We start from the raw sequence: 27,757 nt of genomic DNA on the forward strand, positions 1-27,757 counted from the left end.
CTGATTTCTACCATTTTCTTGTGAAATTACATAATTTATGTACTTTTCGCCATTTTGCTAATAATTCCTGCCTTTTTCCCATATTTTCCTCAAAAATTCCAATTTTCCCTCGATTTTTACCATTTTTCTATATCTTCCACTGAAAATTCAACACAAAAGTACCAAAAGCCCAAATTCATAATTTATTTATTTTTCCTGCCGATTTTTACCAATTTCTTGTGAAATTTTACAAAATTTATGTACTTTTTATCACTTTTCTAATGATTCTCGCCATTTTTTTCCGTATTTTTGCATATTTTCCCCAAAAAATTCCCCTCAAAACTCGAAAAATCACTGAAATTGCATTAAAATAAATATTTTATTCGAAAAAATTGGAATGATGCAAACGCGCTCTATTGAACGAAAAAACTCAGCGTTTCGGTTTAACGGAACGGCAACGAAACCGCAACGAAACGGATTCCCCACAGGAATTCGTGATTAGTTCGTCGGGGTTTCGTTGCCGTTTCCCCGGGGAGCGTGCGGCAGAGCGCGGTTGCGCGTTTTACGCTGATTGCTGCGCTGGTAGCCCCCCTCCTTCTTTCCATATAAATAACTGTATGCAATATTAAAGAACAATTTTGATAAGAATATAATTTATTGAGAAACAAAAAATGAACAACCGAAATCATTCTCGTTTTCTAAATGAATGCCGGAAGATGTCCACGTAGCGAGATGAATCTCATCGAAGACTTCCTCCTCTTGAACAAATTGGTTTTCGACGAGCTGTGGATTTTCAGAATTGCGCAGCTTTTCCATGTTGTTCGACATGTGTGTGACCTAAAACCGAATGATTTTCTAAGAAATGTTGAAACATTGAAATTACATTTTCGTTTTCTTTCTTCTCGTAGACTTCCTCATTAACCAATTGCTGAATGTTGAGTGTGAAAATGTCGAAGCGGCGTGACTCGATACTGAAAACCAATTACACAAATTTTTAAGTATGCATACAGTGCTCTCTGTACCTTGTCGAAAACAATTCCAGCGAACCTGGTGACGTCGGAAAGAAGGGTCTGAAAATTATCCTCTGATCTTCCATCCTGACTGAGAGCAGCGACTAGCCTGAAAAGGATATTAATTAAATACTCGATATTCGACGTCGTCACCTTTTTCATTTGGTTGCTGACAGAAAAGGTTGTGACAACAGTTTTCTGCGATTTTGTTCCATTAGTGCACGGCTACCTGAAAAAGTTAAACTAATTTTGTTCGCAGCATTAATTTTTCTCGCTGAAAACTACGGAAAATTTTATTTTTTTTAAAAACTGGAAAAACATTACTAAAAAATAATATTTCAACAGAGCTTCGTTTTGACATTCGCGCTAACTAGGGAATGTTGTGAGTGGGGTATGGAGTTATGGCAAGTGACCTATATCATTGGAAAGCTGAGAACACGTTGTTTATTTATCTGTTTTCCGTTTTTGCTGAGGACCCTCCCAGTTCGAGAAATTTAGGTCTGAAATTTTGAGGATATTTTCCCCGTGAACTCGCGGTCACAGTTGATTTTTGGAGATTTTCGGCAGATTCAGTTCACGTGAAGTTTCAAAATATAATAAAAGTGAAAACCTTAAAAAATCAGCGGTCGAATGGCTCTGTGGTAGAGCTCGGGAATAGTAATGAGGGTCTGGGGCTCGATATCCTCTACTCGAATTATTTTTTTTATTTTTTGTAAAGCTCATAACTGGCTCCAAGAGCAATGTGGGTCACTTTTTCACACACAACAACAGCCTCACATAGGCAACTTTCACATTTTTAACCAGAAAAAAATTCTAAAAATTTTTGCCTATACATGATCATATAAAGTCTTGAAAAATTCAAAAAAAAATTTTTTGAAAAAGGCCTGAACCAGATGCTCTAAAGATCAGAGAACCCCGAAAACATGGAAAAGTGACCCACATTGCTCTTGGAGCCAGTTATGAGCTTTACAAAAAAAAAAATAATTCGAGTAGAGGATATCGAGCCCCAGACCCTCCGATTACTATTCCCGAGCTCTACCACTGAACCATTCGACCGCTGATTTTTTAAGGTTTTCACTTTTATTATATTTTGAAACTTCACGTGAACTGAATCTGCCGAAAATCTCCAAAAATCAACTGTGACCGCGAGTTCACGGGGAAAATATCCTCAAAATTTCAGACCTAAATTTCTCGAACTATGAGGGTCCTCAGCAAAAATGGAAAACAGATAAATAAACAACGTGTTCTCAGCTTTCCAATGATATAAGTCACTTGCCATAACTCCATACCCCACTCACAACATTCCCTAGTAAGTTTAGGGCTATGCCGATATATCGATTGATTTCCGATTCGTTGTGGTTTTGTTGTGGTTACGTTGCCGTTTCGTTGAGATTTTCTTCCGTTTTCGTTTCGTTAAACCGATTTTCAGTTTTTGTTTCGTAACCGTTTCGTTGCTGTTTCGTTAAACCTTCTCTTCCGTTGCCGTTCCGTTAAACCGAAACGCTGAGAAGTATGGAAAAAACTGCGCGGCGCTGAAAATTGCAAACGGCGGAGCTGGCCAATCATCGATTTGAAAGGGCGGAGTGAAAAGATGGCCGTGGAAGAGGAGAAACTTAGGCCAGGTGAATTTTTAATGGGGTTTTTGACTGATTTTCACTGAAAAACTTGATTTTTAACGCTTTCGTCAACGAAAATAAAAGAAAAAAACATTTTAAAAAGTATTTAGAATGTTTTTCTTATGGAAAATTGATAATTTCAGCTAAAAATAATTTTAAAAAAACTGTTTCTAATATGGAAGAGAAATTTCCACTAGTGGCAGCCGGCCGTGGAAGAGAAACCCAAATATTGACGTGTATTTTTTCTCAATTCTGTATTTTATGACCTCTAAATCCAATTTTTAGTATTTTTTAAAGAATACATCATAAATTCCATTTTTAAATGTTAAATTATATTTTTTATCACAGAAAACGATCAAATTCTACTTTAAAACTGCTCAAAACTCAAAATTTCGGATGGAAGAGAATTTGGAGCTTGTGGCTGGGGGCCGTGGAAGAGAAACCCAAACCCGAGTCGCGCGTCGAAAAATGGCGCTTTTTGTCGATTTAAATTCGATTTTCTCGAGTTTTTTTTTCTGAATTTTCCGCAATTTTTCACAATTTTCAGCCAAAAAATGAGTATAATATCGGAAGTGCTGAAACTATCGACACGGGAAAATGTGAAATCGGAGAATTCCGTCGAAAATTTCCCGGTCATGCTGAAAAGAGCCGTATGCATACACTCGTCACTGCAGTTTGTCGATCTTTTCATGCAGAATATCATGTTTTCGTGAGTTTTCGAGTGAAAAAAGGTGAAAAATGGAGAAAAAACGGGAGGAAAAACGGGAGAAAATGCGAAAAAAATGAGTGAAAAAATCATATTTTTCGTTGAAAATTGAAAAAATTGGTCTAAAAATATTAAAAATAAAATTTGAATCAGAATTTTTGCTAGAAAATCGATAAAAATCCATTGAAAACGCTAGTTTTGTGAGTTTTTTGGTGAAAACAAAGAATAAACGAGAGGAAATGCGAAAAAATGAGTGAAAAATCATATTTTTCGGTGAAAATTGAAAAAATGGTCTAAAAATGTGAAAAAAAAATTTTTAAAGTAGAATTTTGCTGAAAAGTCGATGAAAATGCATTCAAATTTATGAAAAATCGAAAATATTCCGATATTTTCGTTAAAATTCAATAAATCCGAAAAAAAACTTTTTTAAACTGTTTTTTCACGAAAAATCGTGATTTTCAACTCGTTTTTCGTGAAAATCAGGGGGTATTTGAGTTTAGAACTCGGAAGAATAGAACTGCGACAAAATAAAACTGTGAAAATATAGAACTGACAAAAATAAAACTGCTACAAAGTGGAACAGTGAAAGTTAGAACCGCAACAAAACAGAACTCGACAAAATAGAACTGAACGCAATGGAACTGCTACAAAATAGAACTGTTACAAAATAGAACTCTAGTTCGAATGGAGCGCGTTTGCATTTTTTCTTTTTAGAAGAATCAGAACGACTTTTTTTTTCAATTTGAACAATTATTCGATGAAAAAAAAAGAATTTATTTGAGAAAAGTCAACAAAAAAACAAGAAAAAAATCATAATTGAGATCAGAAACCAATTTTAACCGGTGAATGAACAGAAAAATGAAACGAAAACAGAAAAAATTGAACAAAACGAAAACAACATAATTATCATGTAATAATTGGAAATAACAGAAGAATTATAATCAAATCGATAAAATTTATGTTTTTTTTGCGTAGAAAATAGCCTTCAAATATGCAATTCCGGATAGTGGCGCTCTTGGGATAACTGGAATGTTCTCAATGACATTTTTCAGTTTTTTGTCCTTCATGACATTAGACGTTTTTCGAGCTTTGTTCACCTGAAATGAAAACTATCACTTTAATTTATTCTAAATCAGAAGACGAACCAAAAAGTTTGGATTCACTTTCAGTTCATTATAATCCAAATACGTATGTCGCTCTTCCTTTTGAAGTTTCACCAGCAAATCCGACAATTTGATAGACGAAAAACCATTGTGCATAGTTGCAACAGATTGGAGGAGCCGGTGCCACGTTTCGACGGTGTTAGTGGTTCGATGGATATTACTTGCCGTTCGAACAGCGCACGACCATAAACGGGGTTGGAATCGCGGTGGGGCGGCATCTCCAACATAGTTCTTGACCAGATAGTTGATATAATCTGAAGGATAATTCTATAATAATGAACTTCGGGAAAAAGCTTACTCTTCATATCTGGAGAAATCACTAAAGGAACACAATGTTCTAAGATCGCATCGAAATAATCGGGGATGTCAAACTCGTCGAGAAAAGGCAAAGTCTTCAGAAGCTGCCAGAATTCTTCAAATTCTCCGTCTGAATCGAGAAAATGTCAAAAGGAGATATATAAGGACCAAACTCACCAACGAACGAATTATAAACATTCAATTTCTCGGCCTGTCTCCGCCAACTTTGAACCAAATGGAACAAACATCCAGAAATCACAACATTTGGAAATTTGTCCTTGAATGCAGAATGAATAGCAGTCTCGAAGTCGCAAATAATCATTGCGGGAGCCCAATTTGTCAATTCAGGACGATTTTTTAATAGTGTCAGCATTGAGGTGTACGTCGTCAGCGTTTTGTCTGGAAGAAGACAAAAAAACACGGGGCGAACGACATCCTCTGATATCTAAAACAGACTGAAATTAAATTTTCATTAAATTCACCGATGAACTTACGTAACAATGAATACTGAACAACTGGGTGAAGGATTTTGGAGCAGAATCAAAAGTTCCATCAACAAAACACACATTTCCATTTGATAAAATCTCCAATCCCTCATCCGATGCAAATGCAATCATTCGTTTTCCATTGACTTCTTCGTCGAATAGCAAAAATCGAGTTTTTCTCATAGTTTCTGCGAATTGTCCTTTAATTTTTCCACCACTATCGATCAATTTTTCTCGGAATTCGATTGTGATTTCTCATAATGAACAAGTCGTCTTTTGGCGTTATAATCGCCTGTAAAAGTACATTAAACTACCAAAAAGTTGTATTTTCAAAAATTACCCATCATCATAGAAGTATCGGTTCCAAATGTAAATCTCATATCATCAATGACTTCGCGAACAGTTCCAGAATTTGCATTTTCTTTTAAATGCTGACGACCCAGATTTACCTGAAATTATCCCACAATTTAGAGTTTTTGCTTGTTTAACTCACATTGTTCGCCAATTTATCCTTTTCATGGTTAATATGCGGCCGAATTAAGCGAACCGCCCTCGTAGTGTTAGAAACTCCGTAAGCGGCAGGACACTGATATTTCGTGCTTCTGCAATAGAATATGTGAAAAGAAAAAAACACAGTTTTCAGTAATACCTTTCGATACAATAGAATATCGACTCATTCAACGAGGGAATATTCTTTTTCTTTCTCATAAACCAGCCGTCCACTAACTCCCCATTTCTTTTTCGATTTTTCGGCATTTTTAATCTGAAAATTCATAAATAGCGTGAAAAAATTGTTTAGAAAATAAAAAATTGAATTAATGCAAAAAAATAAATTGAATTTTTGAAAAAAATGCAAACGCGCTCCATTCGAACTAGAGTTCTATTTTGTAACAGTTCTATTTTGTAGCAGTTCCATTGCGTTCAGTTCTATTTTGTCGAGTTCTGTTTTGTAGCAGTTCCATTTTTTCGTAGTTCCATTTTGTTCAGTTCTATTTTTTCCTGTTCTATATTTTCACAGTTTTACTTTGTCGCAGTTCTATTCTTCCCAGTTCTAAACTCAAATACCCCCGAAAATCATCAAATAAACGTTAAAAAATCGTTAATTTACAGAAATTTAAGTATTTTTCAGTAAAAATCGCGATTGTCACTTCAAAAAACGAAATTTTAGTAATAAATTGCAAGTTTAAAGCCAAAAAAAACGAAATTTTTCGCTTTTTCATGTTGAAAAAATCTATTTTTTGCTAAAAATCCCAATTTTAGAGCAAAAAAAAGCGATTTTTTCAACCCAAAATTGCAAAATTTTAATAAAAATGTGGAATTCCGACAATTTTCAAGTGAAAATCCTAATTTCCGCTCAAAATTATCGATTTTTCAGCTGAAAACTTGAAAATTTTCATTTCAGACACGGATTCACCGCCACTCCAATCATTCCGAACGAAGAAAATGAGATATCGAAGACATTATCCTCGTTTTATAGGGTTCGTTGCGTAGAAATATGGAAATGCGCTCTATTGATAAAGTTTCCGCTGAAAAATCACATTTTTCGAATATTTTTCTATCAAAATACCTCAAAATCACGTTTTTCATCATTTTTTATGCCAAAAACCGTAAAAAATCACAAATTTTCAAAAATTACAAAACGCGTCAAAGGCACGCCAGACTCTCAATCTTCAGTGATTTTTGCAATTGAAACGCGCCAAAGACGCCCCAGGCTTTCCAGATTTACCACGAGAGGTGTTGCAAACGCGCTCTACCGCAAAGACGCTGAAAAGTTTTTGAAGCGATTTTATGCTGAAAAAAATCATATTAAGCCTATTTTGAACCTAAATTTGCTTTAAAACAGCTGGAAATTAACGAAAATTTTGAATTTTCACAGTTTCTGACTCGAAAAACCTCATTTTTCACCAATTTTTAGCTGAAAAACTCTAAAAATCGCCCTTTTTTCAGATCCGAAAAGAATTCCGTGAGATTTTTCGTTCGCATCACCGAAACGCCGTCTCGGAAGTGGCGATTTTTGTGGGAACGTGTCCTGTGAGGTCTTCGTATTCATATCGTGAGTGTCGATCATCTAAAATATAGATTTTGAGCGGTTTTTCGTGGTGAAAATCGATTTTTTGACTGAAAAATGGCCGAAAATCCGGAATTCTCACGATTTTCGGTCATTTTTGTGTCAGAAAATGATTTTTTAGGCTAAAAATTGGCTTAAAAACTAATATTTTCACAAAAAAAATCGAAAACATTTGGCTATTTTCTGGAATTTTTACACTTTTTCCCGTTTTTTGCTCTTTTTTCAGTCAAAAATTGATTTTCGACACGAAAAAACCGCTCAAAATCCATATTTTAGCCCATTTTTTCGATTTTCATGGAAAATATCAGTTTTAAGCCAGTTTTATCGACTAAAATATGGATTTTGAGCAGTTTTTCGTCTCAAAATTCGATTTTTTGAGTGAAAAGTGGCCGAAAATCGTGAGAAAAGTGTGAAAATTCTAGATTTTCAGTAATTTTCATCTTCAAAACCACATTTTTTTCTGCGAAAAATCGATTTCAGACTCCGATTTTTCCGCAGTTTCAAATTCTGATATGGTTTTCCGTGGGAAAAATGTGGATTTGACGATGAAAATCAACAAAAATCTAGAATTTTTACACTTTTTTCAAGTTTTTTGGCAATTTTTCAGTCAAAAAATTTATTTTCGACTCAGAAAACCGCTCAAAATCCCTATTTTTGGTCCATTTTTTCGCTTTTTAACCCGTTTTTCCCCTATATTCCAGGCGTTCCGATATACATCTGCGAAGGCGAGAACTCGACTCGATCAAGTTGTGGTGATACGTGTGCAGAATTGAATGATAACGAGAGACGACGAATCAATAGAGATCTATTTATGCACGGTGCAAAAGATCCGTTCGATAAGAAAATGTCGAATAAGAATCATCGATTATTCGTTTCGTCAAGGGAACCGAGGAGATGGTCAACGAGGAAATCGAGGAGGAGTTAGTATAGGCTGGCGTGTCGGTGTGGCGCGTTTTTAGACGAAAAAATGATTAAAAACGGAGGAAAATTGCGTTAAAATGGCCGAAAAATACGCGAAATTGGTTGAAATAGCGGTGGAGCGCGTTTGCAACAGCCTTCGGGCTGAATCTGGAAAGGCTGGGGTGTCTTTGGCGCGTTTGAAATGCAAAAATAAAGTTTTTGGACGATTTTTTGTGCTAAAAGTGGTGAAAAATGAGATTTTTGAAGCTTTCCGCTGAATTTTGACTGAAAAATGACTGAAAAATCAGATTTTTACAATTTTTCAGCATGAAAATCGCTGAATTGTTTGATGGGCGGAGTTTAGAAAGGCTGGGGTGACTTTGGCGCGTTTAAACTCTAAAATTGTGAGAACATGACGAAAATTGCGGTAGAGCGCGTTTGCTTTTTCAGAAAATCAGTTTTTCAACAATTTCTGACTATTTTCTGCTCCGAAGTTATCAAAAAAATGCGGTTTTCAAAGGTTTTTGTGCTGAAATTTGGTGGAAAATGATGTATTTGTACCCAGAAACTGCCACAATCTCATTTTTCGTCAATTTTCAGCTATACTAGAGCTATTTTAGGCTTAAAATCGACTTAAAATGATTATTTTAGCTCAAAAACTGTCCAACTCCGAAAAATTACTATTTTCTGCTTCTATGTCCAAATTTTCTATTTTCTGAAAAAGTACTGATAAAAATTCGGTGGAGCGTATTTGCATGTGGATTGAGAGCAATTTTACCGATTTTGGGTCGATTTTCACTCAAAAAATCTATTTTTCCACTGATTTTCCCCAAAATTTCAGTTTTTTTTCAATATATACCGCCAAAACTGCATTATAATGACATATAATGCCGTTATAATACAAGTTTTCACGGTATATATTCAATATAGGCGGAAGCTATGCCCAAATTTTCATTTTTCAAAAACTTTTTTTTCAGAGAACCACCGATAAGCTCCACCCCCTGCCACGAGTACTCATTTCGACACGACAATTGTGATTGTGAAGGAGTTTCAGCGATGCGGAGAACAGATGGGAAATGGCTCCGAATGATACCGTTCATTGTGCACTCGAAATACTAATTTTTATTGATTTTTTCATTTTTATTCATTTCATTGCGATTGCAAACGCGCTCTATCGAAATCTAGCGAAAAATCGCAAAATTTCGGTGGAGCGCGATTGCATTTTTTGACCAATTTTTAAAATTGATCTCGACTTTTCTTGTGATCTTCCCCTATTTTCACTTATTTTTAGTATTTACAATTAAAATTGACGATTTTTATTCATTTTCATTGATTTTTATCGATTTTTGTGATTTTTAATGGTTTTTTGCCATTTTCTTGCTATTTTTCCCTTTTTAACCTTAAAAATTTGTAATTTTTCAGTCAAAAATTTGTAATTTCAGTCGGATGCGTGCGGTATGGAGCATACTACCGGTGCTTCTCGTCTTCACCCCGGCGATTGGGACGAGTAGTGGATCGGGGGGATTAAAGTGTGTTTTTTAGGGGGAAATTAGGGTTTTCGAGCTGAAAATAGGTGAAAAATTGTGTTTTTCGATCCAGAAAACGAAAATTTGAGAAAAATCGGTGAAAAACGGGTCTAAATAAGGATTTTCGAGTTTTAGACCGATTTTTTTAGGATTTTAGCAGTTTTTCGATAGTTTTTCGCTGAAATTGTTCGATTTTCTTGCGAAAAGTAGTGATTTTCATCTAAAAATCCCCAAAAACCTGCAAAAATCAACCTAAAATAGTCAAAAACCAACATTTCAAAATAAAAATTAATTACAGTAATCCCCCCGTAAATCGACATTAAAGGCGCATACCCTTAAAAATTTCAACGGGTCTTGCCACGATTACAATGTTTTGCGATTTTCGGAGTTTTTTATTCAAAGAATGGGATTTTCGGTTGAAAAATAATGAAAATTCCGTCAAAAAAGGAATAATTTTTCGAAAAATGCCGAAAATTTCTGTCATAGTCAGAATTTTCTGCTTTTTCAGCCGTTTCCTCTTCTAAAAATCCGATTTTTGGCATTTCTGTTCAGCAAAATTGTGAATTTTGAGGTTTTTGCCCCCAGAAACTGCCACAATCCCGATTTTTCATCTATTTTAAGCTATTTTCAAGCAAATTTATGCTTTAATGACGAATTGTCAGTCAGTTTTCAGCGTAAAAATCACAATTTTAGTCAAAAAACCATAATTTTGTCAATTTTCCTCTCAAAAATCACATTTTTTCCAGAAAAGAGTCGAAATCTTCGTCTTGCGAGGGCAATGCAGGTCTCACTTGCAAATTTCCATCGGATTGTCGTCTTGGGGATACTGTAATGACTAATTGTACCACTCGGAAAGGGTGTCCAAACCCAATTAGTCGGAATAATGTCGAAGCGATTTGTCGATTCTGTTGGCAATTGAAAGAGACGGATTACGATTGTGAACCGTCGACTAATTGCTCAACGAGCAGTACGAAACTACTTTTGACAAAGTGCTCGGTACGGCAGGCTGGTTTCGGGGGAGGGAAACAGTTTTTTGAAAAAAAAACTCGTCGGAAATGCGTTTTTTTAGTGCAAAAACGCATTTTGAAGTCGAAAAAACCGGAAAAAATCCACTTTTCAATCCTAAAACCACCAATAAATCAGAAAATCCCACTTTCACTACTAAGCTCCACCCCCTAACTTCTGAATCGCCGAATTTTATATATATATATATATATATATATATATGTATACCGCCAAAACTGTATTATAATGACATGTATGTGCCGTTATAATACAAGTTTTCATGGTATATACAGTGCGTCCAATAAATAATGATAGGACCCCCCTAGATTTTGGGGTTCCAGACAGAACCAGCACAGATACAAAAAATCTGTGACGACCATTCGATTCAGGGTACAAAGAAACCCCAGGGGCCATATTTTCATGATTCTACCACTTTTCTTAGAAGCGTACCACCAAAAAGTCATTTTTTCAGCCGTCCAATAATGATAGGACCCCCTCGAAAATCGAATTTTCAGTTGATTTTCAAGATATTTTAAAAAACTGATAAAAAATGGCATTTACTGCGACAAAAATAAAGTTTTCGCCAGACTTTTCAAATTTTTCATTTGTGACGGTTTTAGGCTTGTGGGCGGAGTCTACTTTACCACGTTGAGATATAACAAGTTGTGGATAGAGTTGGCGCGCCTTAGACGCGTTTTAATTTTCAAAAATCAGGAATTTCAATCAAAAGTACCTTATATATACCGCAAAAACTGGATTCCAACGGGCGGTGCCGTTTTATTAGGAGGTCTCTGAGGATTCTCCTAATAAACCGGCACCCCTTCCCGTTGAGATTCAGTCTTTCCGGTATATATACAATATAGGCGGAAGCTTTGCCCAAATTTTCATTTTTTGGACATTTTAGTGCAAAAATTGCTCTTTTTATGCGATTTTCAGACATTTTCAGCCCAAATTTCTTCATTTTTCCAGATTTTCTGCACATTTTCGCATTTTAAGACTAGATTTCGCACTGAAAAACTATTTTTTCCTCCCAATTTTCTCCGCCAATTCTATATTTTCCCGTTTCCAGGCGCACCCATCAGTCGTGTGTATGGGACAGAGGCAATTCTACAAACGTATTCCATGTAACTGGTCATCCGGTTACAGTTGGACAAAGACAATGATTCTCTCCGTCGTTCTCGGCGGTTTCGGTGCTGACCGTTTCTATTTGGGACTCTGGAAATCGGCCATCGGGAAATTGTTCAGTTTCGGAGGTCTCGGTGTCTGGACGATTGTCGACGTCGTATTGATTGCTGTCGGCTATATTAAGCCTTATGATGGATCTATGTATATCTAGAATTTCAGACAAAAAAAAATTCTGAAATTTTTTTGGAAAATTTTCGATTTTTTGTTATTTTTTTCCCGTTTTTCAGCCGTACGATGTATTTTTCTCATAGAATTTTCGAAAAAATTCAATTTTTATTTTGAAAATTTTCGATTTTTTGTCATTTTTTCCAAAAAATTCAATTTTTTTTTTCGAAATTTTTGAAAAATTTAGTTTCGGGTGCCCCCATAACTCAAACGCGCTCTTTTTTCAATGATTTTCAGTGATTTTTACCCAAAAATTCGAAAATTCTGTTGCAAGTTCGATAGAGCGCGTTTTCTAGGCTTAGTCGTGTACTCCTCGTGGACAATTTGGAGTTTTTCGGGTTTTTGATCATTTTTTGGGATTTTGACGGATTTTTCATGGTTTTTTGATAAGAAACATGAGAAATTCTCGATTTTTTGAATGTTTTCTGGTAAAAAATGGTGGAAATCAGATTTTTCGACATTTTAAGTGAGTTTTTAGTCAAATATTGTCAAAAAACTCGATTTTTGACACTGAAATAACGAAAAACTTGCAAAAATCCACAAATTTTCCAGTTTTTACTATAAAAATTACGGAACTAGACCCATTTTTCGCTATTCTTCCCAAAATCAATGAAAATGACAAAAAATGGGTCTAGTTCCGTAAGTTTTATCGTAAAAACTGGAAAATTCACGATTTTTTCACGTTTTTCGTTATTTCAGTGTCAAAAATCGAGTTTTTTGACATAGTTCGACCAAAAAACCCACTTAAAATCGCAAAATTTATAGAAAAAATGTCAGAAAATCCGAAAATTTCTCATATTTTTGACCAAAAACCGTTAAAAAAATCGAAAATTCCTGCTGAAATTCATCACAAAAACCTCTCGAAAACACCAAACCACTTGTCCACGAGGACTACACGGCTCTGATTATCACCGATTGTCATTAGAGCGCACTTGCTCTCATCTCTCCCGATTTTTCTCATTTATCTCTGCTTTTTCTTGTCAATTTGTGAAAAAATAAATGTAAATATTGATTTTTCGCTATTTTCTGGGGTTTTTATTGATTTTTATGGAGGTTTTCGACCAATTTTATACCTTTTTTAACTGAAATTTTCAGATTTTTTCGATTTTTGACAATTTCAGACGTCTAGCGATGCTCGGTAAGGTGACTGGAACAGTGGCGATTGCCGGAATCGCCTTCTTGGCTGGAAAATATTCGAATGACGATGTCTCGTTGTTCCGTAATGGAAAAATGGACACTAATGTGCCGATGGTAAGGGAAAAATCGAGAAATTAGCGAAAATTTGGGAAAAAGCAGTGAAAAACTTGGTTTTTAGCAGTTTTTCGACAATTTTTTTGAGAAAAAAGGTGTTTTTCACCAGAAAATTGCGAAAAAATCACCAAAAATTGTCAAAAATCAACATTTCGAAATCTGAATTAATTACAGTAATCCCCCCGTAAATCGACATTAAAGGCGCGTACCCTTAAAAACATCGTTGGGTCTCGCCACGATTACGATTTTTTGTTATTTTTGAAGCGATTTTTGAAGTTTTTTATTCAAAAAATGGGATTTTCGGGTGAAAAATAATGAAAAATAACGAAAATGCTGATAAAAAAGGAGTAATCATTTCAAAAAATGCCAAGTTTTGTGATTTTTCTCATTTTTCCAGCGATTTTGCACGCTTTTTAGAAGAAAATATGGATTTTTGGCGAAAAATCATAAAAATTCCTTCAAAAATGGCTAAAAGTTGAGTTTTTTAGTAAACTTTTTTTGACAAACAAAGAATTCTGAAAATTCTAGTTTTTGCCGTTTTTAGACCGATTTTTTGTGATTTTCTAGACAAAAACGTCGTAAAAACTACTTTTTTGATCTATTTTTACAAGAAAATGTGGGAAAATGCATTCGATTTACGAAAAATCGAATTTCTCCTATTTCTGGAGCTATTTTAACATAAAATTGATCATAAAGCGGAAAAAATCAAAATTCTGACTGAAAACTCAATTTTTTCAGTCAAAAAACCTAATTTCCCTTTCAAAATCTTGATTTTCCCATCAAAAACCCAAATTTTTCCACTAAAATTCCAATTTTATTCAGAACCAACCAATTCTCCCAGTAACAACCACCGGCGCCACCATCAAACCATCCGAATTGAATGCCGACGCTCTGGGACCGTCTCGTTCGGCGGAAATTATGAAACACGGTTATCCAGGATTCACAAATGTTCGCACTTATGAGGATTTCGTGCTTTCTTACGATTATAAGACGAAAACTGCTCATTGGGTACGGTTTTGAGTGGAAAAAACGGGTTTTTGACGAATTTTCAGGCAAAAAAAAACGCTAAATCCTGAACAGAGCGCGCTTACAATGTGTCAATATCTCAAAATCCTTATTCACGTAGTTTTCGACCCAAAAACTACGAAAATCCTACTGAAAACCCCTTTTTACCTCCATTTTCGCCTGAAAAATCAAATTCTCATTAGAGCGCACTTTCGTCATCACTACAGTAGGATTACAAGACGAAAACTGCTTATTGGGAACGGTTTCGAGTGGATAAACGGGTTTTTGACGAATTTTCAGCCAAAAACATCAAATTATCAATAGAGCGCACTTTCATTGTGTCAAAATCTCAAAAACTACTGGATTTAGCGAAAATTCTACTTTAAAACCCTCATTCTATCCTCATTTTCAGCCAAAAATTGCCAAATTATCAATAGAGCGCACTTTCATTGTGTTAAAATCCCGAAAACATCAATTTATCATTAGAGCGCGCTTACATTGTATCGAAATCTCAAAAGCTTTGGAAAATCCACCAAAAATCCTTTTTCTACGCTCATTTTCAGGCAAAAAACATCAAATTATCAATAGAGCGCACTTTCATTGTGTCAAAATCTGAAAGTCTTCGAAAATACCACCCAAAACCCCTTTTTACCTTCATTTTCAGCCAAAAATCGCTAAATTCTCAATAGAGCGCGCTTTCATTGTGTCAAAATTTCAGAAACATCAAATTCTCATTAGAGCGCACTTCCTTTGTGTCAAAATCTCAAAATCTTACTGAAAACCCTCTTTTTATCCCCATTTTCAGCCAAAAACATCAAATTATCAATAGAGCGCACTTTCATTGTGTCAAAATCTCAAAAACTACTGGATTTAGCGAAAATTCTACTTTAAACCCTCATTCTATCCTCATTTTCAGCCAAAAACACTAAATTCTCATTAGAGCGCACTTTCATTTTGTCAAAATCTCAAAAACGTCAAATTATCAATAGAGCGCACTTTCATTGTGTCAAAATCTCAAAATCATTATTTACGTAGTTTTCGGCCCAAAAACTACGAAAATACCACCCAAAAACCCCTTTATACCTTCATTTTCAGCCAAAAACATCAAATTCTCAATAGAGCGCACTTTCATTGTGTCAAAATCTCATAAACATCAAATTCTCAATAGAGCGCACTTTCATTGTGACAAAATTTCAAAATCCTACTGAAAACCTTCTTTTTATCCCCATTTTTAGCCAAAAAACGTCAAATTCTCAATAGAGCGCACTTTCATCATCACTACAGTAATCCTTTCAGGTCTGCGAACATTTGACACCGGAACGTCTGAAACACGCAGAAGGCGTCGATCGGAAGTTGTGTGAATTCAAGCCCGACGTCACCTTTCCTCAGAAGTTCTTATCCCAGAATACGGATTACAGAGTGTGTAGATCAAAACATTCTCGCCCCTTCGTGTAGATCAAAAACCGCCGGTCCCTTTTAAAGGCGCATAGAGTTGTTGTTTGAGTTGAGAGGGTCTCGACACGAAAATCTGTTGAAGTTACTGTAGGTTGAAGTTTTTGAAACTTCAAGATACTGTAGTTTTCTCGGATTTTCGTGTCAAGACCCATCACTACCACTCAAACAACGATGTGCGCTTTTAATCGGGACCGGCACTAAGTTGCGTGGCAAAATTCTCTAATTTTGACCCAAATTTCCCCAAATTTGATCCAAAATTTCCAAATTTTGACTGAAAAATCTAAAATTTTGATCCGAAATTCTCTAATTTCGACCCAAATTACCTAAATTTTGACCCACATTCCGATATTTTGACGCAAATTCTCTAATTTTAACTCAAAATTATCTAATTTTGACTCTAAATTTCCTAATTTTGACTAAAATTTCTCTAATTTTAACTGAAATTTCCCTAATTTTTACTCAAAATTCTCTAATTTGGACCCAAAAATCCTAAATTTTAACTCAAAATGCCCAAAATTTAACCCTAAATTCTTTAGTTTTTGCCCGAAATTCCCTAATTTGACCCTAAATCTCCAAATTTTAACTCAATATTTTTGAGGCCAGCGGATTCGATCGTGGCCACCTCGCCGCCGCTGGAAATCACCGGAAAAGTCAATTGGCTGTAGATCAAACGTTCTTTTTGAGTAATATGAGTCCACAAGTCGGACGGGGATTCAATAGGGATAAGTGGAACGATTTGGAAATGCATTGCAGGTAAGAAATCGGGGAAAAAATGAAAAAAATTCGGCGTTTTTTGGAGTAAAAATGGAAAAATTCTCAAAATCGAGTTTTTAGCACATTTTCCAATCGAAAAACACCAAAGTTCAGTGTTTTTCATCCAAAAATGTCAAATTTAAGCTTAAAACCAGGTTTTTGTGACGAAAATTGTGGTTTTAGGCTCAAAAAATGCTCTAAAAATGGGTTTTTTCCAATAAAAAAACACAAAAATTACGCGTGTTTGGAGGAAAAATTGAAAAATTCTATTTTTGAAAAACTTCAGACTCTGATACTTAAAAAATGAAGTTTCGGCCACTTTTAAGAGTTTTTAGACTGAAAATTCGCGTTTTTTTTGACATTTTTTGACATTTCCAGTGGCCGAACTTTCCGCGGCCTAGAAATCCAAAGTTCGGCCACCAAGGAGTTTCGAGTGAATTTCACCATTTTTAGCACATTTTCCTATCGAAAAACACCAAAATTCAGTGTTTTTTTGACTAAAAATGTCAATTTTAAGCCTAAAATCAGGTTTTTGTGTCGACAATAGCGATTTCAAGGCCAAAAATGCTATTTTTTGGCTAAAAATGAGATTTTCCAATCAAAAAACATCAAAAATTACCCGATTTTTTGAATAAAAATTGAAAAAAATCTCTGTTTTTTGAAAATTTCGACCACTTTTAAGCATACTTGTCAAAAATCGGGCCGGGCCGAAATTTCTCTTGGCCCGGATTCAAAAATGGGTACCCATTTTTACCAATTTTTTTTGAAATTTTTCGAAAAAAAAACAGTAAAAATGCTAAAATTATCATTACATATTCACATTTTGATTCAATTTTAAATGTTTATTCGGAAACTATACTTTTTCAAATAATTTCAAAAAATTTCCAAAAAAAGTTCAAAAACACAAAATGTTTTGAAAAAATGTTTCAAAACGGGCCGGGCCGGGCCGAGATTTTTCCTGATTTCGGCCCGGCCCGGCCCGTGACAAGTATGGTTTTAAGTATTTTTGGACTAAAAATTCCCGTTTTTGGACATATTTTCCAGTGGTCGAACTTTCCGCGGCCTAGAAATCCAAAAACTGAAAAAGTTCGGCCACCAAGGGGTTTTTGAGCGATTTTTACAGATTTTTGTTGGAATTTTCGATAAAAAACTATGAAATTCTCAAAAAAACCTGAAAAAAAGTTCAAATAACTCGAATTTTCAGCCGGAAAATGCTCAAATGTGGTCGAATTTTCATTTTTGAGTGAAAATTGGTAAGGAAACTTGAATTAGTACTAAAAATCTTTTTTTTGATAAAAAATTCCAACAAAATTCTGTAAAATCGCTCAAAAACACCTTGGTGGCCGAACTTTGGATTCCTAGGCCTCAGAAGTTCGGCCACTTCTAATTTTAGAGAAGGCGGAGCCTTCAAGTCGAAAAATGGCTGAAAATCGTCATTTTAACAATAGTTTATTGCATTTTCCGGCCTAAAATCGCAATTTTTGACGCAAAAACGTGTTTTAAGTCAGAAAATTGACATTTTCGATCAAAAAACAATGAATTTTGGTGTTTTTTCGATAGGAAAATGTGCTAAAAATGGTGAAAATCACTCGAAACCTTGGTGGCCGAACTTTGGATTTCTAGGCCGCGGAAAGTTCGGCCACAGAAAAAATGTCTAAAAACACGAATTTTCCGTCAAAAAATGCTCAAAAGTGGTCTAAATCTCATTATTTTTCAATTTTTACTCCAAAAAACACTAAATTTTTGTGTTTTTCGATAGGAAAATGTGCTAAAAACTCGAAATTATGAGATTTTTTTTCGATTTCTACCTCAAAAACGCCAAATTTTTTCAAATTTTTTTTGCAGAAGAGTGGCGAAAAAGATGCTCAACACACATATCATCACCGGTCCCCTCTACCTACCGAAACTCGAAGAAAACGGGAAAAAATACGTGAAATATCAAGTAATCGGAGAGAATAACGTCGCCGTCCCAACGCATTTCTTCAAAGTCGCCCTATTCGAGGTCTCGCCTGGAAAATACGAATTGGAATCGTATATTCTTCCGAATACCGTAATCGAGGATACTGTAGAGATTTCGAAATTTCACGTGCCGTTGGACGCCGTCGAACGAAGCGCCGGACTCGAGTTGTTCACGAGAATCGATCCGAAGGCTATCGTCAAAATTAATGGAGTCAAGAAGGGCGGTCTTTTGTGGTGAAAATAACCACTTTTTCATGGTTATTAGATAGATTTTGCATTAATAAAGTTGTTAAATTGATATATAGCGAAAAATTGGAGAAAAAAACAAGCAATTTTGAGCAAAATTGGACAATTTTTGAAAATTCAGCCGTGTACTCCTCGTGGACAAGAGGGAAAGTTTTGTTTTAGCCTGAAAATACACCTGAAAACCGCCTGAAACACTGATAAAATAGTATTTCCGAGGAAAAACTGAAGAAAAATTACGATTTTTGAACGAAATGGGAGAATTTTCAAAAATCAGCCGTGTAGTCCTCGTGGACAAGAGGGGAAAAGTCGTGTTGAAATTTTTCTTTGAATTTTCACTCGTTTTTCGCAAATAACGTCTTTTTCTAGCCGAAAATTGTGGTTTTGAAAGAAATTTCTGAAAGTCCGTCGTGTAGTCCTCGTGGACAAGAAGACTATCATCAAAATTAATGGAGTCAAGAAGGGCGGTCTTTTGTGGTGATTATAAGGTTTTTAGATAGATTTTGCATAAATAAAGCTGTCAAATTGATATATAGCGAAAAACCGGAGAAAAAACGAGCGATTTTGAGCAAATTCGGACAATTTTCGAAAAATCGGCCGTGTACTCCTCGTGGACAAGAGAGAAAAAACGTGATTTTTGAAAGTTTTTTCGAATTTTTGCTCGTTTTTCGCAAAAAAACGTCTTTTTCCAGCAGAAAATGGTGGTTTTGAAAGAAATTTCTGAAAGTCCGTCGTGTAGTCCTCGTGGACAAGAACAATATGATCAAAGTTTTGAAAACTTGAGTTTTCTGTATTATCAAAAAGAAGTGGAAACAGAATTGAGATCATCAAATTTTTATTCAGATGAAGTATAAATGATAGTAGATACAAAATAAGATTTGAGACATATTTAGAGAAAAAAAACCATTTTTGCAATGCAAGAATGAAAAAAAAACAATATAAAACAAACAAGGTCTATGCGCCCAATGGCGTTGGGTCCCAGCCAAACAAATTCCTTAATACTGGATTACTCTTGAGATGCACTTGAACTCCCCCCTTCAACACATCACAACATAAACCATATGCCATTTTCATGCGGAATGAGTTCAAATGAAGTGTCTCCTTTCCATGATTCTCCACATATTCCACGGCGACGTCTTCCTTCGTCTCAAGGTACTCCAACACATCACGGACTCCCTTCCTCTGCTCTTTTCTGTCCTTCTTACTCGTCCTCTTCTCGTTTTTCATCATTTCTCTCAGAACATTCAAGACATGATCTTCATTCGGAAAACCGACGAAATCTTCTTGTGCTTCGTGCATGCACTCCTGGAGGTATGCCAGTGTTCGCGCCGCTGCTAGGCGGACCTCCAGATCCTTATGTGATAGGAGAGTGACTATTTTCGGTTGGCTTGACTCCGCCTCCTCGATAGTCTCAGCGTCAGCGAGGATGATAAAGCACCAAGAGGTTAGGGCGGTGGCGATGAGTTTTCCATCTCCCTCAGTTTTCGAAGACCAAACAGACTTGCACGCCATCCCGTTGGCAAATCCGTCCTCACAGCATATGGAAGTAATAATAGCCAAAGTGTTGGCACATGCCATCCGAAGAGCCACACTTCTCGACTCATCCTGCAGAATCGATCGCATTTGGGACATTGGCTCGAATATCAAGTCGGTGATGAGTTTCCCGCCGTGGAGAGTGAATAGACACATGAGTGTCACGAGTTGCTCCGCCTCAGGGTCCGGCTTGTTTTTGAGTGTCAAGACTGCACTCATCACGTCGTGGTATCTGCAGACGAAGGTGAATGTTGGTTTGGATCTCAACAAGGAGTTGATGGTGATGAGAGCGTCGGTTCGGTCTTTGGAGCTGGAAATGGCAAAATTACCTCGTTTATTATCACGACACACGTCTCACAACCTCGCTCTACCAAAACCGAAAAAAATAGCGAACGAAATTGATACAATTTCGGTGGAGTTGTAAGAACTGTGCTGAGTTAATAGAAACCATGACATTTCAAATATAATGGCATTTATCCCGATTCACATGAAATCGAGCAGAAAATGCGTCGTCTTGGTTTCGAAACCATATTATAACAATCCGTGTATATACAAATTGGTCCTGTCCTAGGATCTGTCAACTCGGTCATCTTCTTTCACTGACCAAAATATTACGGTAGCACTTGTTTCAGCTGTGTCGAATGATGCCACTTTTGTGGTACATCACGATGACCGAGTTGACGGATCCTATGCCACGACTTTCCTTTTAATACCCAATTTCAAGAATATCGGTTACTGTAGTAATTTGGTCAGTGTAAGATGGTCAGTGTAGTTTATCATTGTAATCGGTTAGTCAGTGTGATGGCCGAGTTGACGGATTCTAGGCCACTTTTTCAGCATTAAAATCAAAGAGTCGGTAGAGATTGTTTGGAATAGCGGTAGAGCTCACTAGCATCTATTGATGGGTGGAGTTCTAAAGGCTGGGGTAAGTTTGGCGCGTTTGAACTAGGAGATGGTCAACGAGGAAATCGAAGAGGAGTTAGTAGCCGATTGGCTGGCGTGTCGGTGGCGCCCAAAAAAATTATTAAAAACGGGGAAAATTGCGTAAAAATGGCCAGAATGGGGTGTCTTTGACGCAAAAAATACGCGAAATTGATTGAAATAGTGGTAGATCGCGATTGCGACAGCCTTCGGGCTGAATCTCGAAAGGCTGGGGTATCTTTGGTGCGTTTGAAATGCAAAAATTGGATTTTTGGACGATTTTTTGTGCTAAAAGTGGCGAAAAATGCGATTTGCGGGTCTAGAAAGGCTGGGGCGTTTTCGGCTCGTTTGAACTTTAAATTTGTGAGGAAATGACAGAAATTGAGGTAGAGCGCGTTTGCAACACCTCTTGGGCTAAAAGGCTAAATCTGGAAAGGCTGGGGCGTCTTAGGCGCGTTTGAAATGCAAGAAATTGCCTAAGTCCTCTTGCAACAGCTTACAAGTGGAACTTAGAGAGTCTGACGTGCCTTTGACGCGTTTTTAATGAAAATCGTGGAAAAATGTGCCACTCTTACCTATTGCTATCAAGTTTCTCCATATTGTCCACAAGCTCATTGTGAGCCATCTTTTCTGGGTCTTCCGCGTAATTGAACGCCTTCACATCCGCATCCGTTGAGTCTACCGGGGCGACCTTGTTCTTGTTTTTTCTGCTGGATTTTCCCATAGTTAGTGGTTAGAAGAAGACGAAGAAGTTTCTGGAAAACAAGATATACATTAATGTAGGCTCCGCCTCCATAACAGCACAAGCCGCTTTCTGCAAGATAGGAGTAGAAGCCTGAGGACGATCAGTTGGAGAAATCAAAGAAATCCACTTTGGGAAGGAGGCGGAGCTTAAATGCAAAAAAACGATAGAACTAGGCTCCGCCCCCTCAGGCATCTGAACAAAACGCTTGAGGCATGGAAGTCTCCTAATAAGGTCTGGCGAAAAGAAAATGGCGACAAAAGGGAATTCCATGCGGCACATTGCAAAAGTGGGAGGATCCCGACACGCCCCTTTCTATGTGCCGCACTTGAAGGTACACATTGAGGAAGGGGGAAGGGAAGGGGAAGGGAGATGAAGGAGAAAGGAAGAAGACTGAATGAAGCAGTAGATGATGACTACCTAATAGGAGGTCTGCGCGTACACTGTCTAATGTTCACCGCTGCGTTTTTGCGGACTCAGAAATGTCGCTCTATTGAGAATTGGGTTTCTGGGAATGTGTACACCAATGTAGTGGTGTACTTAGGGTGCCGTGACATGTCTGCGACGCTAGAATCGTTAAATAGAATAGGCTGGGGCGCCTTCGGCGCAAAAGTGTCCTGGTATGCCTGCGGCGCTAGAATGGTTATCTATAACAGTTTTGGGTGCCTGCGGCGCTAGAATCGTTACTTAGAAGAGGCTGGGGCGCCTTCGGCGCAAAAATGGATGCATTGATTGAGGAAGGAGAGGATCTTGTTGAAGCAGCTAGCTTCAAAGGCGCATATCTGAAAAGTGGGCGGAGCAAACAAAAAACCGATAATTACAAAATTGTTGATAACATTTAGGGCTACACTTTTGTAGTTGACAGTGCTCTCCTGGCTCCGCCCACTTTTGAGATATGCGCTTTTAACAGGCACCCAGTCGATTTTAGCGCCGCAGGCACATTGACGATTCTGGCCTTATTTTGTTTTAAAAAACCCCTAAAATGGTCAAATTTGTGTTATATTTTGTTTTTTTTCGGTAAAAACTGATAGCTTTGCTGCAAAAAACCTCAAAAAATATCAGCGAATTCGAGTAGGCGACTATATTTTTCAAGCTGATATCATCTAGGCGGAAGGCTTAGGCTCAAATCTTTTTTCAAAAGCTTCAGACGTCAAAATTACTCCAAAAATGGTGGACTGGCGCGCTTTGGACGCGCTTTTTAGACCACCGGGGCTCTAAGGCTCTAAACTTCATAGGAACGTGTCTAAAATCCCTACGATCTATCTGTCCACGTGAAAATGAAATCCTTGATACTCTGGCGCTCCTTTGACGCATTCCAGGAGTTTCAAAACGCCCAAGAATCCCCTGGCGCGCCATCGACGCTTTTTCAGTTCACGAAAAATGATGAAGTTCCGAGAAATTTGACAGTCTGGGGTACTTTCGACCCGTTTTACCACATTCAACTGTATCGGAGACATGCTGGCGTGCCTTGGACGCTTTCTGCTTTGAAAAATGTCGAGACCCAATTGGTTTCAAACCGTATACTCTTTTTGCTGTTTTTATATTATACAACCAGTTTATGATAATTCACAATATGAAACATTCGAAATAAATTATTCTAAAATGAATGAAATATTATAGGAACTTATTGCTCGACAGCAAAATTTCTGAGCATCTTTTCCACTTTTGGAAGAAACATCGGAGTTTCATCACGACATTGTGGACATTTGATTATATGTCGGTTGATTGTCGGATTCCCATTTTGTGTGTTGTGTTCTCTGATTCAAATCTTCCCTGGCCTAATGGCCTAGTGGCCTAGTGGTCGGTACGACCGCAATGCAAACGCGCTCCTCTGGCCTAAACTCAATGAAGAGAGAGACGTTATGTCGATTTACGGAGATTTTCTTTTTTTAAACTACTCTTCTTCTGGAGTAACTGTTTTATTTTAACTGGATACAAAAATTTAAGAAAAAATAAAATAAAATAAAATAAACATTTAACAAGAAATTTAAATTTTTTCCAGGACGGATACAAGAATTTGTGAACGATACGGGAAGACGAAGATTATGGAGAGGGGGATGGAAGGGGGCAGACATGAAAAACGGGAGTTTATAGGAACTTATTGCTGCTCGACGGCAAAGTTTCTTAACATTTTTTCAGCCTTCGGAAGAAACATCGGAGTTTCCTTACGACATTGCGGACATTTGAGCATATGTCGGTTGATTGTGGGATCCCCTCCGAGGAGTCGCTCCGATTCCAAGTTTCTCAGATTTCTCATTTGATCGATGCATCCGCTGCAGGTCGAGTGGCCACATGCTGAAAGTCTATAAAATAAGAATTTCATTTTTCAAAATTTTGAAACTCACCAAAAATCCGCGCCCTGCTTGTTGGTGGAGAGGCGTGGAACGGTTCGTGGCAGACGTTGCACCGCGGACGGGCGTCCATCTGCTGAAAATTCATTTTTAATATCATATTTGCACGACACGCTTCTACAACCACGCTCTACCGGTACCGAAGACAATTGCTTTTTTAATAGCTTCGCCCATTTTTGAGATATGGGCCTCTAAAAATGCCTGCGGTGCAAGAATCCATGATCTGGCGCGCCTTTGGCGCAAAAGTGTCGTGACATGTCTGCGACGCTAGAATGATTATTTACAACTGTCTGGGGTGCCTGCGGCGCTAGAATCGTCATTTAAAATCGGCTGGAGCGCTTCCGGCGCAAATAAAAGTTGTTTCTGCTAATCAGCCGTCTTTAAAGATTACCTATTTTTATGACACTGTATTTTTATTTGCGTCGAAGGAGCCCCAGACGATTCTAGCGGTGCAGGCACCCAAGACAGTTTTAGATAATCATTCTAGTGTCGCAGACATTTGCGCCTAAAGCGCGCGAGATCAGGGATCCTAGCGCGGCAGCCATCTTTAAAGGAGCATATCTTAAAAGTGGGTGGAGTCATCAAAAAATTGTCAACTAGAAAAATGAAGCCCTGCTTTTCATCTACACGAATAACAAAAGTGTGTAAAAATCACACAAGAATTAGAAAAGTTACAAAGATTTGAATAATTTCACTTAGTTTCGACTAAAATTCTTACTTTTTTAAATTTTTGACAGCGACTTACCTTTCAGATTTTCAGCTTACTGCTTATCCAATAAAAAATACAATAGAAGATTCTAGAATTCAGTAAAAATAGAAGAAAAGAAGGGGGTCACTATACTGGAAAGCGACCAAAAGGGACGAATGGCTATTTGTCTCATTTTCCAAAAAGAGAGAGAGAGAAAACACTTTTTTGACCTTTTTCATACGGCCTTTGATATTACTATTACAACAGAAAATAATAAAAGGGCAACCCAAGAAAAGGTTAACAAATAGAGGGGGACAAAAGATGATGCATAGAAAAAGGGGAGGGGGGAGAATTTGAATTTGATGGTTTGAATTATAAAATATTTTTTGACATTTTTCCAATCAGAAAGCGTCCATGGCACGCCAGCATGTCACCGATACAGTTTTTGAGCATTTTTGGACTTTTGAATGTGGTAAAACGGGTCGAAAGTACCCCAGACTGTCAAATTCTTCGGAATTTCATCATTTTTCGTGAACTGAAAAAAGCGTCGATGGCGCGCCAGCCCGTCTCAATCACAATTTTCGGTCATTTTCGGACGTTTTGAAATTTGTGGAAAGCGTCAAAGGTGCGCCAGAGGATCAAGGATCTCATTTCCATGTGGAAACATAGATTGTAGGGATTCTAGACAGGTTCCTATGCAGTTTAGAGCCTTGGAGCCCCGATGGTCTAAAAAGCGCGTACAAGGCGCGCCAGTATACCATTTTTGGAGTAATTTTGACGTCAAATGCTTCTGAAAAGAGGTTTGAGCAATTTTTTTTTTGAAATTTTTTTATAAAAAGGTCCGGTTATCCACAGAAAACATTAAACTCAATTAAAATGTGAGTATGTATGATAATTTAAGCACTTTTACTCTAAATTTTCGAAAAAATTTCAGAAAATTTTGATTTTTATTCAACTCTTTGTAACTTTGCTAATTTTTGTGTCATTGCTACAAACTTATACTATTCTTGTAGATTAAATCCAAGGCTACATTTTTGTAGTTGACAACTTTTTGATAGCTCCGCCCACTTTTGAGATATGCCCCTTTAAGGTGCCAGGAATACGCGATGTCTTGTTTCTATGCGCTCTCTTTAAAAGCGCATATCTCAAAAGTGGGCGGAGCTATCAAAAAGTTGTCAACTACAAAAATGTGTAGAATTTCTAGTACATTAATATTGTAGTTGACAACTTTTTGATAGCTCCGCCCACTTTTCAGATATGCGCCTTTAAATATGCTTGTGGCGCTAGAATCAATGTCGTGGTGAGGGAATACGGTAGCCGATTACAGCGGTTGACATGGGGACACACCGACATGTGGCTGGTGCGACTTCGGCGCAAAAAAAGTTGAACGTAGTGAACGGAAGAGGCGTGATAAAGAGATTCGGACACAACCATCTGGAATACTGTACTCAATTTCATTACTCATCATTTACGCATTTTATTGAACAATTGAAATAAATTCATAATTTTTTAACATGTTTCGAAAATAATTAATTTATCAGAGCCTCCGCTTGGACGTAACTCTCATTGACGTCGTTTTCTGCGTGTTGACTCAGAACGGTCTCTTTTATGTCAGCTGCTGTTGGCATCTTCTCACGGGGACCAATCAAGCAGCCACACATGAAACGAGAATTTTTCGTTCTGAATGTAAAAAAAAAAGGACACACGTGGGAGGGGGTCTCCCCCCAAAAAAAAATCGGACACACGAAATTTCTTGAATTACAGTAAGACTCTGCGTCTCTCGTCCCCACCATCGCTTTTCTCTAACCTTTCTCTGCGTCTATACCGAAGAGCCCCCAAAAGAGAGCAAGTAGCCGGTGGCCGAACTATTTCACGAGATGGCCGAACTAGTTTTTTTTCTCTTCCAAGTCACATTTTCAAGAAAAATAAAACTTTTTACAAACTCGTAAAAAAGTTTTCTTTCTTTTGAAAATATTCTTATACGAAAATCTGAAGATAATCAAAAAAATTTGTGTGATTTCCAATTTGAAAATGCGAATTTTCCCCGAAAAGTAGAAAAAATAAAGATTTTTACCTGAAAAATAGCTGAAAAAGTGTCTGAAAAAAAACAAAACAGAAGAGTTTCATAACTGGTTAATTTTTATTGTATTTAAAAAAATAAAAAGAAGAAAAAAGTTGAGAGAGTAGTGGATGAGAGATAGGATGGGTACCAAAAACAAAAAGAAGAGTAGTGTGAATCAAGGAAAAGTAGTGTATGGAAAGAGAGAGATAGTTGAGATTGCAGACGGAAGCAGAGACGGGAACCTCAGATGTTGGGTGGGGAGTCGGTAAGATCTGAAAAAATGCTAGAATTAACGAATCTTTAAAGAAACAACTCACTATTGGTACCATTCCGGCCCTTCTTATAAGAGCCTTCCGTATCCATATAGACCGGCCATGGGGAATGTCTTCCACCGGTTAGATGGATAATTCTTATTCTCTCATCAAACCTTTCCTCCATGACGCGGTCTATATGATTGTTCTCAAACTCAGGGTACCGAATGCGTCTAGTAATACCTGAGTTCGCCAAGTCCCTATAAGCTTGGGGATTTTGGTGCACAACCGCATTAAACACTGTTGTTCTAAGAAATCTCGGGTTGAAGCGAATCAACCTCGCATTCTGGGCTCTTAATAATTCATAAATTTGGTAGCCATAACCCCCAAAGTAACAGTAGGTCTATTACTGTGTCAGATGATATAGGCTTATCATTA

The 27,757-nt window shown here is 37.1% G+C and overlaps 7 protein-coding genes across 7 annotated transcripts; 3 read left to right on the top strand and 4 right to left on the bottom strand.

Moving 5' to 3' along the window:
• Window positions 1–633: 633 nt before the first annotated feature.
• On the bottom strand, window positions 634–1,075 carry GCK72_003179 (uncharacterized protein; the record flags this gene model as incomplete). The annotated part of the gene is made up of 3 exons (XM_053723861.1): window positions 634–816; window positions 863–950; window positions 1,002–1,075. 3 exons carry the CDS (start codon window positions 1,073–1,075, stop codon window positions 634–636), a joined length of 345 nt encoding a protein of 114 aa, XP_053592506.1.
• A 2,084-nt stretch (window positions 1,076–3,159) lies between these two features.
• On the top strand, window positions 3,160–8,249 carry GCK72_003180 (uncharacterized protein; the record flags this gene model as incomplete). Its single annotated transcript, XM_053723862.1, has 4 exons — window positions 3,160–3,314; window positions 6,659–6,734; window positions 7,204–7,309; window positions 8,026–8,249. The coding sequence occupies 4 exons, from the start codon at window positions 3,160–3,162 to the stop codon at window positions 8,247–8,249; spliced, it is 561 nt and encodes a 186-aa protein (XP_053592507.1).
• Window positions 5,481–6,012, bottom strand: GCK72_003181 (uncharacterized protein; the record flags this gene model as incomplete). Its single annotated transcript, XM_053723863.1, has 4 exons — window positions 5,481–5,548; window positions 5,597–5,705; window positions 5,750–5,858; window positions 5,906–6,012. 4 exons carry the CDS (start codon window positions 6,010–6,012, stop codon window positions 5,481–5,483), a joined length of 393 nt encoding a protein of 130 aa, XP_053592508.1.
• Window positions 8,250–10,581: 2,332 nt separating the features above from the next.
• Window positions 10,582–12,091, top strand: GCK72_003182 (uncharacterized protein; the record flags this gene model as incomplete). Its single annotated transcript, XM_053723864.1, has 2 exons — window positions 10,582–10,746; window positions 11,825–12,091. 2 exons carry the CDS (start codon window positions 10,582–10,584, stop codon window positions 12,089–12,091), a joined length of 432 nt encoding a protein of 143 aa, XP_053592509.1.
• A 1,145-nt stretch (window positions 12,092–13,236) lies between these two features.
• GCK72_003183 (uncharacterized protein) lies at window positions 13,237–18,766 on the top strand (the record flags this gene model as incomplete). Its single annotated transcript, XM_053723865.1, has 5 exons — window positions 13,237–13,356; window positions 14,179–14,364; window positions 15,658–15,780; window positions 16,415–16,569; window positions 18,415–18,766. The coding sequence occupies 5 exons, from the start codon at window positions 13,237–13,239 to the stop codon at window positions 18,764–18,766; spliced, it is 936 nt and encodes a 311-aa protein (XP_053592510.1).
• Window positions 18,767–19,725: 959 nt separating this feature from the next.
• GCK72_003184 (uncharacterized protein) lies at window positions 19,726–21,949 on the bottom strand (the record flags this gene model as incomplete). The annotated part of the gene is made up of 2 exons (XM_053723866.1): window positions 19,726–20,614; window positions 21,801–21,949. 2 exons carry the CDS (start codon window positions 21,947–21,949, stop codon window positions 19,726–19,728), a joined length of 1,038 nt encoding a protein of 345 aa, XP_053592511.1.
• A 2,116-nt stretch (window positions 21,950–24,065) lies between these two features.
• GCK72_003185 (uncharacterized protein) lies at window positions 24,066–24,391 on the bottom strand (the record flags this gene model as incomplete). Its single annotated transcript, XM_053723867.1, has 2 exons — window positions 24,066–24,262; window positions 24,313–24,391. 2 exons carry the CDS (start codon window positions 24,389–24,391, stop codon window positions 24,066–24,068), a joined length of 276 nt encoding a protein of 91 aa, XP_053592512.1.
• Between the last annotated feature and the right edge of the window lie 3,366 nt (window positions 24,392–27,757).

This window comes from Caenorhabditis remanei, chromosome I (assembly GCF_010183535.1).
Source record: "Caenorhabditis remanei strain PX506 chromosome I, whole genome shotgun sequence".
NCBI classification, from domain to species: domain Eukaryota; kingdom Metazoa; phylum Nematoda; class Chromadorea; order Rhabditida; family Rhabditidae; genus Caenorhabditis; species Caenorhabditis remanei.